The sequence below is a fragment of the Montipora capricornis genome, chromosome 8 (genome assembly GCF_036669925.1).
Source record: "Montipora capricornis isolate CH-2021 chromosome 8, ASM3666992v2, whole genome shotgun sequence".
NCBI lineage: Eukaryota > Metazoa > Cnidaria > Anthozoa > Scleractinia > Acroporidae > Montipora > Montipora capricornis.
Window position 1 is genome coordinate 33,167,802 of NC_090890.1, and position 17,744 is coordinate 33,185,545.

The 17,744-nt window shown below is 40.3% G+C and overlaps 1 protein-coding gene and 1 long non-coding RNA gene across 2 annotated transcripts in view; both read left to right on the forward strand.

Annotated features, from left to right (window-relative positions):
* Window positions 1-1,925: 1,925 nt before the first annotated feature.
* LOC138059080 (caldesmon-like) lies at window positions 1,926-9,919 on the forward strand. The gene is made up of 2 exons (XM_068904593.1): window positions 1,926-2,232; window positions 7,397-9,919. The coding sequence occupies exons 1-2, from the start codon at window positions 2,072-2,074 to the stop codon at window positions 8,913-8,915; spliced, it is 1,680 nt and encodes a 559-aa protein (XP_068760694.1). The 5' UTR covers window positions 1,926-2,071; the 3' UTR covers window positions 8,916-9,919.
* A 2,298-nt stretch (window positions 9,920-12,217) lies between these two features.
* The window catches only part of LOC138059081 (uncharacterized), a 13,363-nt gene continuing 7,836 nt past the window's right edge, over window positions 12,218-17,744 (forward strand). Inside the window, exon 1 of the long non-coding RNA XR_011134143.1 lies at window positions 12,218-16,168. This is a non-coding gene — a long non-coding RNA (uncharacterized lncRNA). The remainder of the gene's footprint in view (window positions 16,169-17,744) is intronic.

The following is a 17,744-nucleotide window of genomic DNA, read 5'->3' on the forward strand; positions in this document are numbered from 1 at the left end:
ACAAGTAACAGCCCTGTGTAACAGCGAGAAACGAGAACTTCATATTCAACAGTCGGTCTGTTTATTACGGTGATTTACAGCCAGGATTATTCGTACAAGAGTGTCTCTATCTCCCACCCGGGCCTCCCGCTCTACCTACTCTATTCTTATTGAACTAATCCTAACCCTAAACATTACCCTTCTATCACTCGTTATATAGTTCATTAAGCTAAGTTTTGTTGTGAGAATTCTGTTAATTAAATGAACGACAGTCATATTATTAATTAATAATGTGGCTTGAAGAGGCGTTACGTGTATTTACCCGCTTAACGGCTTTAAACCTCTGTTACAAAATCATTTTGTTAATACTAACTTAAACGGATACATCAAGTTGAAAAAAAACCGTTCGTTTAGGCGGGCGTTTTCACGCTCCAGTATTAGATGACTCTCGGATAATACAATTAAGCTACCCTATCTAAGAACCACACCAGGGACACAGAAACAAAAGGGTCAAAAAGGTACCCTATTTAAGGACCGAGAACCTCAAAAACCATACCCTATTCCGCGGCGCGTACCCATATAGCCCATATATGGGAGTCCCCCCGCCCCGGGATTTTGTTCCAGAAAAGTCTTCTCTGCTGCAGACACGAAGTTTAGAATTCCTGGTATCATAGTTGAGATGTTTGGGCTATTTTTAGAAAGCAATACAAGGGGTTTTTCCGTAGTTATATTTCACTCCTTGTCATTCTTCAATACCCACAAAAAAGCAGATGGCCAAATCCGATAAATTATATCGCAATAAATCTGTGCAGTTACATGGTTTGAAAAACCCGATGAAAGGTGCAGTAGGGTCATTTTGCAAAAACATCCCAGAATAAATTCTTCTTTTCCAACATTTTCAATGTTATTGTTGTACTGCATTGCAAAGGGCGTTACGATAGTCAGAAAATAACAAATGTGAAGTCAAGTTGACAATTTTACATGTAATGGAGGTGTGTAGGAGCTTAATGTTTCTTGACCAAGTCATGTCGTTTCTTGTAGCCCCTTTTTTGCTGTACGATAAAACGCTCTTAGAACAAACAATGCCGTAAGAACTTTTGTCTGATTAAAGATAATACAACTGAGTACTCTAACGAGAAAAAGACAGAAGATTCATGAATATGGGGAAGATTTCGAGCGGGTTTAATAAGGTGGTAAGAGACTTTTTTACAAAACACAGTGTTGCAAAAATCCAGTCTGTAAATGCATTCAATCGCTTTTGCCATTTTCCCTATCTGTGAAAGACAAAATAGCTTCAATATGATGTCGAAGATTTTTGTGATAAAACGAGAGAATATTATTATTAGGTCGTCATTATGCTATGACATTTTTTATCCTTTTAAAGTAATACTTAAAAGGTGAGTCCCAGCTTCTGTTTTGGGATAATAAAGGAAACGATTCATGAAATCGTGAAATGACGTACTGAAAAGAGCGGATTTTCCTATGGATTAAACAGATGGTATTTAAGGCATTTACGACCTTTTGATCCAGACGTCCCTTGCCTCACTGACAGGAAATTCGCTCGATTCTTTAATTGCTGGTTGATTATCATCACTTCAAAGTTAAAAGACTGTTACGAAATGTGATTTTTGTTTTTGTTCAGGGTTTAAGAGTTTCATTTGTGAACTTTTCAGCCTACTCACGGTCGCGTCAGGCTCATTACATTGTATTCGGATTGCAAGAGTGCTGCTCCAAAGGTCTAAAAAAAAAACCTATACTGAGGATTATTTTCATTTTAAATACTTGTTGTTTTGGGTACAAAAGGTTGTCATGTGCGCTGTGTTTGCAGACAATAGGTTGGACTTGAAAAATTGGCTCCTTTCGGTGAACAGGTCAAAGTTCAAGGAGACCTTAAAAAATTAATCATGTGTCGCTTAATTTTGCATTCTCATTGGCTTAATTAGACAAGCGGATAATGGTACAATAAAGCTGTTCTGCTCGAATTCCTCTGGGCGTGTTTATGCTCCGTTACTTCACATAAAAAAGCCTTTACGTCTTTGTGACTGACTGGTCGTGTTACTTTAACGCCAAGAAGAAAACTGCGTTGGGAAAGATGGATTCCGAAAACACTGACCCTGTTGTAGAAACCTCTGGAAACGATGTCACAGATAGTGATAATATAAATTCTGAGGAAAGAGCTGAACAATCTGAAGTGATCAAGAGCGCAAGTTATTGGGAAGAGGTTGATCAAGATGAGATGGAACGCGAGCGAATGTAAGTAGACATGTTCTGCAATGGCCTATGCATGCTTAGTTGACTGTTTAATTCATCTACTGTAGTTAAAAATGTAATCATCTACTTCTGGAAAAACACTTTTCAATCAACAGTTATCGAGTTTACAGCCAGGGTGAAAGATCCCTTCAGATTTGTGGCTGAATTTCAACTCTGTTTCTTTCAATTTCAACTTGTGTCGGATTGTCACAAATTTAGAGTGAAATTAATTCAGCAGAATTTTACAGGAAATTGACGATGATTGTTTATGTTGATCTAAATTTGGACGTTTCAGAAATTGTCTTGGGTTATGGGCTAGATCACTCCATTACCCCGTCTCTGATATTGTTTTGGGCGTCAAGGATTCTGCTATTTATCGTCGAAGCTACACTACAACTAAAAGTATTAGTGCTGTTTTGTTAGTTTTTAAGAAAGGACTACCTGGATTCTAAAGCATTCTCTTTGTGAGGCTCTTGAACAAACAGACAAAAATCGACTGGCGTTTAGTGCGCCTATTGAAATAACTGATTGAAACATGTTAGTGGAGTGGAATTCAGCGCAAATGAGCAATGCTGTAGGTCCTGGTGTGGTGTGAAAATATGCTTGAATATTGTTGCTGAATATCTCATGTCTACATCTTTGTGACTCTGTGTTTGAAATATATGACACCTTGAATGCGGACTGAAACGACTTTTGACAAATTAATTAGCGAAGCAAAATATTGTCACGCAATCTTATTTTGCCACCATATAAGAGAAAAAAAAATCAACATATATTTAAAAATGACAGCAAGAGGTAGCGAGGTTTGTTTCATACTAGTTAATGTTTCACTCTTAAATCTGAGCGTATTTAATTAATGAAGCAAACAGCAACATTCCTTTTTGCGTTACATCAGCCGTGTTTATACAATATCTAGTATGGTCTGGTATTCATCCTTGAATGGAAACAAATCAGATATTTGAATTTCAAGTCGAATGTCGAGATCGCGGATTTGGCGAGCGGTTGCATTGTATTTGGGACCTCAAATAGTGGTTGTAGCGAGTTTCCTGAATTCTTTGAATTACGTGCTTTGAAAAGGAAACATTCAAATTTCATGGATGTTTTATAGGGGGCAACCCTAAAACCAGGAATCCGGAATCCGGAATCACAGTACAATACAGAGAGTAAACACTATCCTAAACATTCATAAAAGCTAACCTTAGGCCTAATTAGGCCTAAAAACGTTTGTTTAGGCCTAATTAGGCCTAAGGTTAGCTTTTATGAATGTTCAGGATAGTGTTTACTCTCTGTATTGTACTGTGATTCCGGATTCCGGGTTTTAGGGTTGCCCTTTTATAGGTGATTAGGAGTGAAACGCGAATATTCTTGGAATTCCCTGGCTTGCATGGAGTTGTTCAGGGGCTACATGTATTAAATTTGCATTCAAAGCTTGATGAAAATGAGTGGATAAATTGATTAAACCCGGTTGCAAGGATCAAGAATGTTTTCATTGATTGCGAGATCGATGAGAGTGCAGGTTCTTTGTTACCTACATGTATAAGCTTCTGGATGACATTTAAAGATATTGGTGCTTCTGATGTCGCTTTGTTTGTTTTTGCTATCCAGAGGTGTACGTTTTTCATGAAGGCAAAGTCATACCTCACTAATGGTCTAAGTAATGTTTTTCTTCCCTCTTATTTTTGGCTGTCTGTTTATTTTTCTGACCATCTGTTCTCCCACCTGCAGCTTTGTTCATGTGTTGTTGTTGTTGTTGTTGTTTTGGGTTTTTTTGTTGAAAGCCCCTTATGATTAATTTCTTTATATTCAACTTTTGTTTTGTTCCCGAATTCTGAAGAATTTCAGTTGTGGAGATAGGATCATTAGTCCAGGCCACTCTTATCCAACCCACTTTAGGGTCTAAGGTGACTTTCCTGTCTGAGTGGCCGGTTTTGAGCAGAGTGCTTTATCCTAACTGCATTGATATGTCTAACATCAGTCATCCCCATCTAGTAGCTCCAATGTGAAATTTCTATGAATAGATTCTCTGTGATCATGTTAAATCTTCCCCTAGATCACTGGGTGTGAATAAAGTTTAATATATTTTGTAGAAGAACTAGACTTGGTATCCGTTATTTGGAATTCGTAAATATTGCTTTTTTGTCTCCGTTCATTCTCTGTAATTTTGTGCCTTTGGAATTACTGGAAATGTATGGAAGGAACTAATTTCTACAATAGCCATTCTCTCCACCTTTCTTCTGCCGCACCCTTTGAGCGCATATTTTCTGTTTTGGAAAAATAAAAAAAATAATAATAAATTCCATGTCATGAATACTTTTCATCGTCTTCCCATCTTGCCCTGATTACCCATGATACACTCAAGAGCGTGAACTCGTCTATTCGACAATATTTTGACTCTTTCTGGTCTTTGTCGATGCTTGCGGCCCCGTTTTCGTATTTTTTAGACTCCACTTGTATCTGGACAGTGCTTTTCTTGACTGCAAGAGTTTCGTGAAACGCTTTGTACCGCAGCTGGCCACTGACACACATGACGTGAGACGGTGCCACGGTACTCCTTGATTCGCTGTCTTAAACAGAGGTTTTCCTCATCGACTTTTGCATCCGACTTGTCTTGTCTTTGCCTTTGTTCTCGACTACTTTACGCTTTCGGGAGATGGAAGCCCTTTCAGGCTTCGAAAGCTCTGCACCATTTTCAGTTGCAACCTGGATTGGATCTCTTTGATGTTGTTCTTTATCGGCTTCTTCATTGGCAGAAGAATGCGCCTTGTCGACCGCCATTTTGAGCTGTAGTTGTATTAACACAGGTATTAACACAGGATACCCATTCTGGAAATGGGGCGCTAGCCACATCCAGCATATCTATCAACACAAGATACCGATCAAAACCAAGAGAGTTCCTTGTGAAATTCTTTTGAATTTCCAAAGAAGCACGTGGTAAAATATCAATTACTTATAAATGTGATTACAAAATAGTGAAAATCTGCCAAAAATCTGATAGCTTTTAGAAAAGATGCTGTAAAGTTGCTCACTTTCCGAAATGTTGCTCAGAATCGAAAAAGTTGTTCAAAATCATAAAAGTTGCCGGATTCCCTGAGACCGCACACGGATTCTGCTCAGGGTGGAACAGGATTTTTTTGACTTAAAAGATAGCATAGAACTTTGTCATTATGAGCATTTCCCAAAATAAAATACAGCTGAAAACTGATATTGAAGGTCACGAACCATACAAAGAGCTGGCTGGCTACCTAACCCTAACCCTAAGCCGGTTGACGTACATTTGAAAAAATGTGAAGTGATCTCGAACCAATGTGTGAACAGATGAGTAAATGTGAATGAATGTAATTCCGTCGAAATCTTCGATTCCCACTAGAGGTTTGGAAAATCTTTGCAACTCCTCGGACATCTCCAGATGTGATCGGTACCCCACGAAATAAATCTTAGCACTCTTAGGAAAAGACGAGAAAATGTTCTTGCCGATTCGATGTCTACTAGCTGTTCTCAAACAAATTGATGCCGATCCAGGATTTTATTGAAAACAACGAGTCAAAAATTAAACTTGAAAAAGGCGAGGCGATTTGTCTCTTCGGTACGGTGACGTTTTACCTTTTTAACTCGACTAACTCGTTATTGAAAAGATCGTTCCTATTTCTAGAATATCCCTCGCTGAGGAATTGCAGCTGCATGACAATACGCAAGCTGTAGACGACATTTATTGCTATAATAACTTTGCAAAGTAGTTGAGTTTCATCTAAATTGTAGAAACCAAGAATCTTGCTGCTAAAATGCAACTTATTGCAGAGAGACAGCGCCATTATAGATGTCGAGACATTTTCCCGTGTTTCATAGAAAGTTGACATCTAGCAATGTTTTATTTAGCAGATTTTATTATCCCACCTCTCACCTGCCGGGCTTTATAATTTCGCTTTCTGAATATTTAATTGCCTTTATGTTTCGTGTCTCAAAGCACACCTAATGGGTGCAATTTTGACAAAGAGTCTTTCTTACAACTCTACTGAGCGTAGCGTAATGTCATTTTATCCTCGACGTGGCATTGGTTCTTCGGTTGTTGTTTAGCAAAAGGTGATACGAAAGCTGAGACAGACAAATACGACTGTTATTGCATTGTTGTCATTGAAGTTCAACATCTTCTGGCGGTTTGTGGGTGTCTGTCGATTTTCCTGCCTCGCCAGCAATTCAAGATAAAATTCGTTCGCCAGGCTAACTTTTCACGGTATCTTTGGTAGGTTTGTATGTCTTAAAGATTCATTTGCCATTATAATTGTATAATTCACCACACAGAAGCGACTCACGATTTAAACTTACACGTACCAGTATTTGCCGATATTTCCCTACCTAATACTATACGTCAATCAATACACATCATGGATAACGAAGGAATTCCAGACCATGGTTTTAAGGTTTTCGTTTGGAAAACACAGAAAAGAGATTACTATTAAATAGTGTCATTGAAGCTTGCTAGGAAATGCTTTTTCTTATCGCACCAACGGTCAATAATATATTCTGCATGCTTATTTGCCCGTCTATGGAGAACTTCCACTATGGTTATATCAATGTTTACTTCGCGAGTACACCTTTTATAAAATTCTCTGCGATCACTGTATGTATGTTGTGTATACTCAATTCCACATTATCTTTCCCTCTGATCGACGGATTTTGATTTGTTTTTTCCTTTTTCTTGAGAGCAACTCCCTTAATTGAGGCACAGACGCTAAGTGCCATTTTGGTCATCTGATGCCGTTTATTTAAAGGTTTTAATGCAAACTGAAGATGAACCATTATCTCTCAGAGGATCATTCCTAATAAACCAAGATACCCACTTATTTTGAAGTATTTTCCAAAAGTACACCCAACAAAGAATAAATAATAAGATCTAGGTTAGGGTCACGAAGTCTTGTAGTTTGCCCTCGGGCAGAATTTTAAAACATTTAGCCCCGGAATCTATGTCATCACTTTTTTAGTGGTGTACTTCACTACTTACTATCTCTTATCTTGCGACCCTAGCTTCACATCCGTGTGGCATCGTTTCCTAAAACAGTTTAAGATGAGTGGAGCTTCATGGACATTTACGTGATCTAAAAGCTTGTTAGCAAGACCTCAACATATGTTGGCCTTGTTCTTAATAAACGCTCCTTTTGTCTTAACAATTTAGGGAGCAAGAAAAAAGAGGAAAGATTACAGGCGAGGAGCTACCGAAAAGTGGAAGTGCAAAACGAGCGAAAGATTTATTTGAATCCAAGCCTCAAGAGAAAGAGAAGGAGACACTTGTAGATTTAGAGATTCTTTCCGGCGTTACCAGAGCCAGCATGAAGAGATATCAGGAAAATCAAGTGTCCGCTTCGCCATCCAGTCAACGAGAACTGGAAGATATTCATGAGATCAAGGGTGGAATAGCTGCCTCTCAGAGAGATGCCTTCGAAAGAGGAAAAGTGAGCAATGCAGAGAAAAGCAAAGGTGTCGAAGAGGAAGAAAATCTACCGGTCTCTGGTATCGCAGCTAAGACCCGCGCGAGCATTGAATCCGGATCAGTCATTCGTGCCGAAGACAGATATGTTCGTGAGAGTGATATATCCGAGGAAATGCCGACAGCTGGTTCGGCTTCCGTAGTACGCCGAAAATTTGAAAGCAAAAGTGAAGATCAGGACAGGGCGCAGAGGAGGTTAAGCTATGAACCTCAGGAGGGTGAGGCGAAAGGGCGATTGGCAATGTACATGCAAAGTGTGGAGGAGTCCACACAGAAGAAGCGTTTTCAAGATGAAGAGAACGCACGTCCACCTCCTGGAGCAGCACGAGGTGTCCGGCAAATGTTTGAACAAGATAAAGTCATTCATGCAGAAACACGACACGATTCGTGGAAAGACGATCTTCCGCAATCAGGCTCAGCGAAAGCAAGTAAAGAGGCTTTAAAAGCGGCTGCCGCCAAAGGCTATGAAAAGTCGCAGGTGGAGAACGAGGCTGTGACGATAGGGAGGGCCTCGTCAACCAGGTCTCGTTTTGAGAAGGGAGAGTTCGAGAATCAAAAGGTAATTGATCGAGAAGAGCCTCTCGCGCCATCTGTATCTGCCAAGGAGCAAATGAAGCAATACCAAGAAGCGGCACAAAATCAGGGTCCAAGGAGGAGGACCATGGACAACGAGCAGGAAGATCTGCAAGCAGCACGAGGAATAGCCTTAGCTGTTAAGTCAAGCTATGAAAACGAAGGCGCTCCCCACGTGGAAACCAGACGAAGTATTGAAGATGAAGACTTCTCGAACATCCAGGGCCGTGCTAGAGAAACCACCCGAGATATCGAGTCCGGTGGCCTTGTCAAGGAGGCGCCCAAGATGGTGGAAACCGAGGATTTTGGAGTGACCCAGGGACTTGCCAAGCAAACTACCCAACAGATTGAAAAAGGGGAATTGATCAAGGAGACCCATAAAATGGTGGAAGAGGAAGACTTTTCAGGAGTGTCTGGCATAGCTAAGCAAACGACCCAACAAATTGAAAAGGGTGAGTTGACCAAGGAAACGCACGAAATAGTCGAAGATGAAGACTTCTCTGGCGTATCTCACGTTGTCAATGGAACCGGGGATCGTATCGACAACGGGGAATCGGTTGACGAGGCGCCTGTCAGCAATTTTGACAAGGGAGACTTGATGGTCTCGACATTCGAAAATGGAGTTGAACAATAAGTAACTGCTGTCTTCACAAGTGGTAGCCTCCGCCGTTTCGTTCTTTTAAATCGTCAAGTAAATTTCTGTTGCTTGAGGAACCAAGAAACTACTGTTGAAAAGCGTTCTTCGGACTTTCAACCTTCACAGTTGCAATCTGTTTACAGCATCTTTTCTCCACATACCATGACTTTGTTTTCGCTTCCGAAAGACGAACATTTCCCGAGCTCCACCGAAGGTTGAAGGAGAGATTCTGAGTTGTCTTTTACCGCCTTACAATACGCTTTTTTTGCACCTGCGAAAGAAACTGGTGTTTAACTGAAAAGAGAAGTTGCTGTTCCTCATTGCCAGTTCCGATATTAGATGACGACTTTTCTATGTTTAATTTTTAGTTCAACCTGCCACTTTTCATTATTTCCCTTCAATTCAATGAATAAATTTTCTGCGCCAAAAACGCTGAAATGTAATTTTTGTGGATGAAGACCAATTCACATTTTATTATTTTTGTCGTTATTTTGTTTGAATGGTGGTTATTTTATACCCGGTTATGAATGATACAAAAATTTTCGTAACGAACAGATCCGATTGGACGAGAAGGCAACTTTTGGAATGAAAGTTTATTGTCGTCGTTTAATTAACATTTTGCATCCAAAATAAAAGAAGGACCATTTGTGTAATTTTGGGCGACAATTTTAATGGTGTCGTCGTTAAGAATTTTCAATTTTGTAATGAAAGACATAAGCGCGTCCATTTATATTTTGTTTCTGTTTTTTTCTTTTCGATTTCATTATTCTCTATTTTAAAAGCGATTACACGAGAAAAGACTACATTACATAATTAGAAGGCCTACTGTGTTAAGATAAGATCAGTTCCTGGCGTACTTGATTACAACAGAATTTTTAAAAGAAATATGTGTTATATTTCTATAAATTAAAATTTAAGCAGAATTGATTCGCGGAATTATGGTAACTGCACTATGTAAATAACCAATAAAGAATCAGTAATGATGCTCATAAGGAAGAAAAGTAACGAGCTTTGTGTTAGCATGTGTTGTAAACAGCTGAAATGTTTCATTTCGACAAATAAGCCAGCCAGTTTCGTATTCTCACGGTTTGACTGGATCTAGCATGAAGTGGAGGCTAATGCGGGGAAAATAATTTGCATGTGAAAAGATTCCCCCGCATTAGCCTCCATTTCATGCTCGATCCAATCCAACCGTTAGAATACGAAAGTGGCCTATTCATTTATAGCACTAGTTCGACTCCTGCATGGGAACACTCGCGGCTTTTTTTTTTCACCACCCGATCAATATTAGACAACATGATCTCTTCTGTAAGTTATCGTTAATTCGTAATTCGCTTTCAATTTACCAGAAACCCATAAGGGTTGAAGCGTGTAATGGCCCCTTGTGTGCTGGGAAACAACAAGAGCGAGGGGTTTCCAAATATGGTACTTTGCACTGAAACATTCAACCAATCAGTTCGCACTGAATATTCGGAAGCTGTGAACGCGCGTTACACGTTTCATCCCTTATGGGTTTCTGATTTACTGATATCGCTAATTTAGGACACTATGTCCCAGGACTTGTGCTAGCGGAGGAAATAAGGAAATAAAAGTATCACATCCGCGGATTGGATTTAAACCCGGAATTTTTACTTTATGGAAACCGCTTCTTTCCTCTTCACCACTGAAGATCCAGACTATACAATATCGCTGCTGAAAACTAATTTGGCCTAAGCTTTGACTTCAAAGGCCCACGGTCACCCGTAAGGCATTGCGTGCCGTGGCAACAATTTTCATATATGAAAATCCCGCCAAAGCTGAAATTCATCCAATCAGATCGCGACGATAAGCAATGCGAATTTCCATAACCTAAAAAAAAAAAAAAAGGGTAAAGAGCCTGTCGGTTGAAGGTGGGCCTTTAAAATGGTTAGCTTTGACGTGACGTTTGGTAACCGACATTTTGCAGTGTTTAATATTGTTTGTTGCCGAGTGATAATACAGCATTACCAAATAGTGTCTAAAATATTTTCCCTGAGAATAGTTAGCGGTGTAGTGGTCTACTGGTTAGGTGACGGGTAAAAAATCAGTATTCCCAGCTACGGTTCGAGTCCTATGTCCACCATGATACGCTTGGGTTCTCTTTTAAACAATATATGACCATTTCCCATGATCCATGTCAAGCTTTCGGTCTTCTAAATAAACGATAACAGTAAACTCAGAGAAAATAAGGAATTAACGATATAGTTAATTCGAGGTATACGTAGAGAATGGGTTGATATTTGATTTGTTATCAGTTAAAGGGGCTAGGTCACGCAATTTTAGGCAATTTTAGCACTGATCGAATGGTCATAAGAATTAACTAAAATATCAAAATAACTGTTCAAAACTATAGAAGAACTCTAACAAAACACAGGAAAGCCAAGAAGGGACATGGATGGACAAAACTGGAGAGGATTGAAATGGATTGAATTTGGGTAAATTTGAAAAACGTAGGCCCACCTTTTTTCAAACTTATATCATTCTATATCAAAATGTCATTTACAAAGCTGGAAAATCATTCTCAGTTGTTATGTGGCCGTGATTTTGCAAATGAAAGACTCTTGCTCTGCCAATTGACGTTTAGAGCTCATAGTTAACAAAATTAAACAAAATTATCTAAAATAGCGTGACCTAGCCCCTTTAAGGCCAGGGAAAACGGCTTTAACATTTGCTTCAACATCCGTTCGATTTTGTTGAACGTTGTTGAAGGATCCCGACTGCTGGGGTGGGAAGACGGTTTCAACACTTCATCAACATTTGATTCAACAAAGTTTCACGAGAGGCCCGGTATTCATTCCCAGGCCGCAGTCGCGGTTGTTACTATGGATACGGACATGGATACGTCACTGCCCAACAATTTTGACAGAGGGGGGCAAACTGCTTCAACTTCATTTTAATATTCGCGATAACAAAAGAATTGTTTTCTTTAATTATTTTACACTACTACATATTACGTACAATATTTACAGTACATTACACTAGTTACAATACATGCTATTTACAATATAATACTACTTGTTCATAACTATGAAAAGTAATTTGTAGTCCTGGAATATGATTCAAACGGAAAGTATGTTGCCCCCATTTGTTACGACAAAAAAATGGGGTAACAACAGAAATGTAGAATGGTACCGGTTGCTGGAGTAAAGTGTAAACGCTTTTTCAACTCATTCAACATGTTTCAACAAGGTTGAAGGGGTGGGTGTGTGTGTGTGTGTGTGTGTGTGTGTGTGTGTGGGGGGGGGGGGGGAGGAAGGAGAGAGGGGTGACCGCAAACGATTTCAACATCGCTGTTCAACAAAATCGAACGGATGTTGAAGCAAATGTTGGCAAGGAAAGGAAAGGAACTTTATTTTAAGTGTCCAGTTGTTCTAGCGCTGGAGCACTAATTGGGGACACTGTAAACTGAAATTAACAGTTAACTCAAATCAAATCAAATGTTGGTGTTTGGGGAGAGGGGAAAACCGGAGTACCCGGAGAAAAACCTTTTGGTACAGAGTAGAGAACCAACAAACTCAACCCACGTATGACGCCGAGTCTGGGAATCGAAGCCGAGCCATATTACTGGGAGACGAGTGCTCTCACCACTGCGCCATCCTTGCATTATTCGAATCACCGGTTAGAATATCCGTAGTATCAACACATATATTGTCAAAGATTAGAAAAGGAACATATCATTTTTTGAGAGGCCGCCATACTGAACGCATTCACGAAGGGTTACCAAGGTTACAGGTCCAATTTTAGATTTCGCCTCTTTTTTTCGGCAGCGAACTAGCAAATCTCGTATCAAAAATCCGATTTAGAAATCCGTCGCAAAGGAACGCAACCTTTGAAGTAATCCCTTAAATCGTCGTTGTAAGGACTATGATCTGTATTATCTAATAAAGTAAAGTTAAGTAAAGCAATCATATTTAACGTCGATAACTCGTAACAGTAATTCAACTGACAAACCTGAGGTCGACGGTGCGCTCATTTTACTCCCCCCTAGCCATCAGTGCTCCGTTTTACGAGTATTTAAAGCTACTAAAGATACACAGAACGGAAAGAAGTCGAAACAATGATGCGAGATCTGGGAATCGAACTCAGGACCTCTTGCACCAAGGTTGCGCACTAACCGACTGTGCCATCCTCGCTCCAATCTAATTCGGATCAAATAAATGAATGCATTTGCAGTGCGGGTTGTAGGCAAAAGAGAGAAGTGATACTTGCAGTTATCTGGAGTTAAAGCAATTTTCTCTTCTAGACACCTGAAAAAGTCAGGCGTCTTCAACGGGATTCGAGTCCATGACCTCTGCGATGCCCCGTGCAGTGCTCTACCAACTGAGCTATGAAGCCACTCAGTTGGGAACAGGTCATGTGTTCCCGTTGAAGGACTCGGTGATTGAAACAAATGTCAGTATACATTTGACGTGGTGGTTAGAGAAGTGTTTTATTCTCTGTTGTTTGAGCTAACTTACTAGAAAGCAAATGACCTCTCAGGGGACTATTTTACCTTAACGGCGTCCCCACCCGTTTGCAGTTAGTTGCATTCTCGCAATGTCTGCCTTAAACGGAGGGTTTCGTTAGCTTGCCTTGGCAGTTAAGGACGGTGCCTACTAAATCAAAGGTATTTTTGCTCCGGTTTGTGATTGTGCAGGAAATGTAGATCTTGACAAGTGTCATTGAAATCCAAAAAGAAAATTGGGGGTAACCACGCATTTTTCCAAGATAATTCATGAATAGTAATTGTAAAAAGCTTTAAAAGACAAAGCAATGTATGGCGTTCTTTCTCAAATTGAAGCTTAATTATCTCTCAAACAAGCATGGTTACCCCCAGTTTTCTCTTTGGATACCAAGAGTACTTACTAAGATCTACTTTCTCCGGATAGTTTTAAACCGCGCAAAAATATCCCTGTATTAGTGAGCATCACCGATAGGAAACTCGAGTATCTCGAGATGCGCAGAACGTATGCGCAATAACAATAGTAGGCACCGTCCTTAATAAATCTATAGGGAGCTTAAGCAAAGACAACGGCGACGGCAACGAGAACGTCAAAAAATATGCATATTTAGTGGGTAAAAACAATAGCTTTGCACGCCCTGCACGTGCGTTTTTCACTTTTGTCCATTTCGTTGCCGTCGTCAGCAAAAAACAACAACGTGAAATAGCCAAGTTTTTGGTTTTAAGAAGAACGTCAGCACTTGAGGATAAATTTTCGTTTTCTCTCCTAAAATGGAGTGCCGTTCCGACTGGTGTCATCTTTGAGGAATTACCACACCCTTGTCATATTAAAAACGTTGAAATAGTCTCGAAGCGATTAAAATAACGCAAATTTATATTTTGAGATGACGTTCTCGTTGCCGTCGCCGTTGTCGTTGCATAAGCTCCCTTATCTACTGCATGGGACCGGTCTGAGAGCCAACAGAGTTTACCCTTCTCTATGGAGGCTGCAGTTCTCTCGACGATCAGGGACTTTAGGGAGCTTACGAAACGACGACGCCGACGGCAACGACGACGCTACAAAACAATACGTTTAGTGAGCAAAAACATTGGCTCTGCTCGCTGTCCACGTGCGTTTTACATTTTGGTACATTTCTTTGTCGTCATCTCCTAAATGACGACGTGAAATCACCAAATTCAAGGTTCTGTGGAGGTCGTTAGCACATGACGATGAATTTTCAGTTCTCTCTGTACTTTTCCAACCCACTCATACCGGTTTAATTCCTCAACAGTTACTACACATTTATAACGCGAAACGACATGAAATAGTTTCGTAGTGATATGAATGACGCGAACTCGTATTTTAAAATGAAGTCCTCGTTGCCGTCGCCGTCCTCGTTTCGTAAGCTCCCTAATAGGGTCATTTCACGTCGTCATTTAGGAGATGACGGCAAAGAAATGTACTAAAATGTAAAACGCAGGTGCAGAGCGTGCAGAGCCATTGTTTTTGCTCACTAAACCTATTGTTTTGTAGCGTCGTCGTTGCCGTCGGCGTCGTCGTTTCGTAAGCTCCCTTTTGACATCTACGACGGCGACGTCGACGAAAACCTCACTTCAAGATATAACTTTGCACTATTGTAAGTTTTTCGCGATTATACCATATCGTTCGCGTCGAACAATTATGGCCGTTTATACGAGAGAAAATAAGCCGCGGCTAACTCTGGCCGCGGCTTACGTTAGCCGCGAAAGGAACTTTTTATACCAGTATAAACTCCCCTGCCAGTATAAGCTGCGGCTTGAGAAAGCCGTGAACGTAGATTTTGTACCATTTATACGGGGTTTTCTAGGCTTACGTAAGCCGCGGCTTATTTTCTCTCGTAGAAACGGCCCTAATGCGGGCTAAGTATCCAAAAAATAAATTGGAACGTGCGATTTCAGAATAAGGATAGAGAATAAAAGGTCTCTTTTTTTTAGGCTCGCGTTGTCGTCAAAACCTCAAATTTGGTGATTTCAAGTGGTTGTTGTGCAGAGTAGCGCACGAATATTTGCTAAAATGCGTGCGCACGTGCAGCACGATTATTTTTCCTCTTTTAACCAATGATAAACATGTTAACGTTGTTTTGTGGCGTTCTCGTTGACGACCGCGTCGTAGATGTTTAAGTCCCCTAAATTATGTTTTAAGTCTTTGTGAAGCTCAGATTGATAACTGCCTTGTGCAAGCACCATTCAATAGTTTTTTGACCTCACACAAGAGCTAGAACGCTATGGATTTAGGACTTTCTGGTTTAAAATCATCCAGAGGTCGTTAATGGCCCTGACCGAAAAATATGCGAGAGCAACATGGAACGTTACGAGAGACTTATGTCTTCTGCGCATACCAGTCATCTCTTATAGAGAAAAGATATTTAGAAATGTAAATGTGGTTGTGTGGCACATCCGGTTGCCGTCTGCGTCTAAAAAATGCGCGTGCTTAAGCTCCAGTTTTTTTATGAGAAGCCAAATCCACAACATTCTTCGAGATAGTTTAATCTATTGTTTCGCGTGAAGTGCTCAAAAAGGGGGCTGAGGAAGTCGAAGCTCAAGAAGCATGTTTATAATACTCTTGAATGACGTCAGCATTTCTACGGCGCGGGAGTCCACCGGCAGGCAGGCTAAGTGACATTTCCGTGAAGATAACGCTTCGAGATAGTTCAATCCATTGTTTTGCATAAAGTGCTTAGAAAAGCGGCTGAGAAAGTCGAAGCTCAAGAAGCATGTTTATAAAACTTGTGAATGACGCCAGCATTTCTATGGCGCGGGAGTCCACACGCAGGTAGGCCAAGTGTCATTTCCGTTCCCAAAGAGGCCATGGATTCCACAGTTTTCCTAATATCCCTTTTGAGGTTACCGTATTTTTAAGAAACTCCAGTAAAGTATATGTTGTTGAATCTAATAAAATATTGTATCTGAAAATGGGAAAATGGGACTGCAAGCGTTAAACGCAACTTACCATTTTTGTTCATTTTCCGGAAGACACCACTGAAGGTAGGACAGCAACCTCAAGTGTGTCCTTGTTGGTCGGCTCAATAAGTTACGCAATACGGATTTTAAATTCTTTCAAGATAGTTCACCGAGATTTGCGTAATTGCCACCCACGTGAGGCAACAGACCGTTTCATCCTGTATCCGGTCTGCGTGTTTTGTCGTGTGCGAGTTGAACGTGATGAGGATAAAATTAGACCCTCGTGGACAGTGTTGCTCGACATGCTTAGGGCTAACCAGCGTTAACCGATACCATTTTGATACCTCCTAACAAACGGTTAGCGCTAACCAGGCTAACCATTCGAGCAACAGGCCCCAGAGTGACGTTTTAACACAAAGTGCTCACGCTGGGCGTTCATTATGGTGATGTTTATGATAATCATTATCATGATGATAGTGTTTGTAATGAGTGATTAAAAGCGCTGTAACACTGTGAAATGTTTCGTGCAACTTGTCTCGCAATGTTTTGGCGACATTGTGGCGGAACAAGTTGCACGAAACATTTCACAGACTTAGTGTAAATTCTACTTTAGGCAACGGCTCTTGCAACTTGTCTTGCAACGATTTTGGCCGTTACAGGCAATATTACACTGAGAAATATGTTTCGTGCAACTTGTCCCGCCACAATGTCGCCAAAACATTGCGAGACAAGTTGCACGAAACATTTCACAGTGTAACGGCGCCTTAAATATAATTTGTTTAAATTTAGTGGGAAAATGAGAGCCGTAAAATGTGTAGTGTACCAGACCATATCACTTCTCCAACAGGAAAATTTACATGACGTCTGTCGTTTATTACCTGACAACCAACCTGAATACTTGATCGCTTGTGGGAACTTGTGGGTACAGACATCAAACCGCGATTTCGCCACGTTTTGATGACTGTACCAACCTGACTCTGTTTTTGTCATGTTTTATATTCTAAATCACTCTTCCTTCATGGTTGCCCACCGTCGTTTCCAAGCATCGAACTGTCAATCAAACAGCTAGTGGTTTTCGCACGTGATTCACTCTTCTCAGTCCAACGTCCGTTACCTCTCATCAAAAGACCTCTTTACGATATTAGTTCGTCATTTTCAAATAGCCACTGACATTTTCAGAGCTTTGAAAAAAAAAATCGATTTAAACTAGAGAACTAATTCTCTACTTTCTTTGAAATTGTAAACGTGGCACGTTTCAATGGTTTTTAACTTCACTTTTTATCAGTTCTAATTTTGTCAAAGTTATTAAAAGTCATTGAGCCTTGACAAATTCTAATTTGCTTTTCAGTTTATTGTTCGGACACACCGATCTCGCTGTTACCCTCGGCAATTTTTTGACCCCGGCAGGTGCCTTTTGACGGTGATACGTCAAAAACAAATAAGGGAAT

Bases quoted from the DNA above. Each gene is read 5' to 3' on its own strand.
- LOC138059080 (XM_068904593.1), top strand. From the start codon at position 2,072: ATGGATTCCGAAAACACTGACCCTGTTGTAGAAACCTCTGGAAACGAT. The intron at 2,233-7,396 runs GTAAGTAGACAT...TTAACAATTTAG, and splicing joins GAGATGGAACGCGAGCGAAT to GGAGCAAGAAAAAAGAGGAA.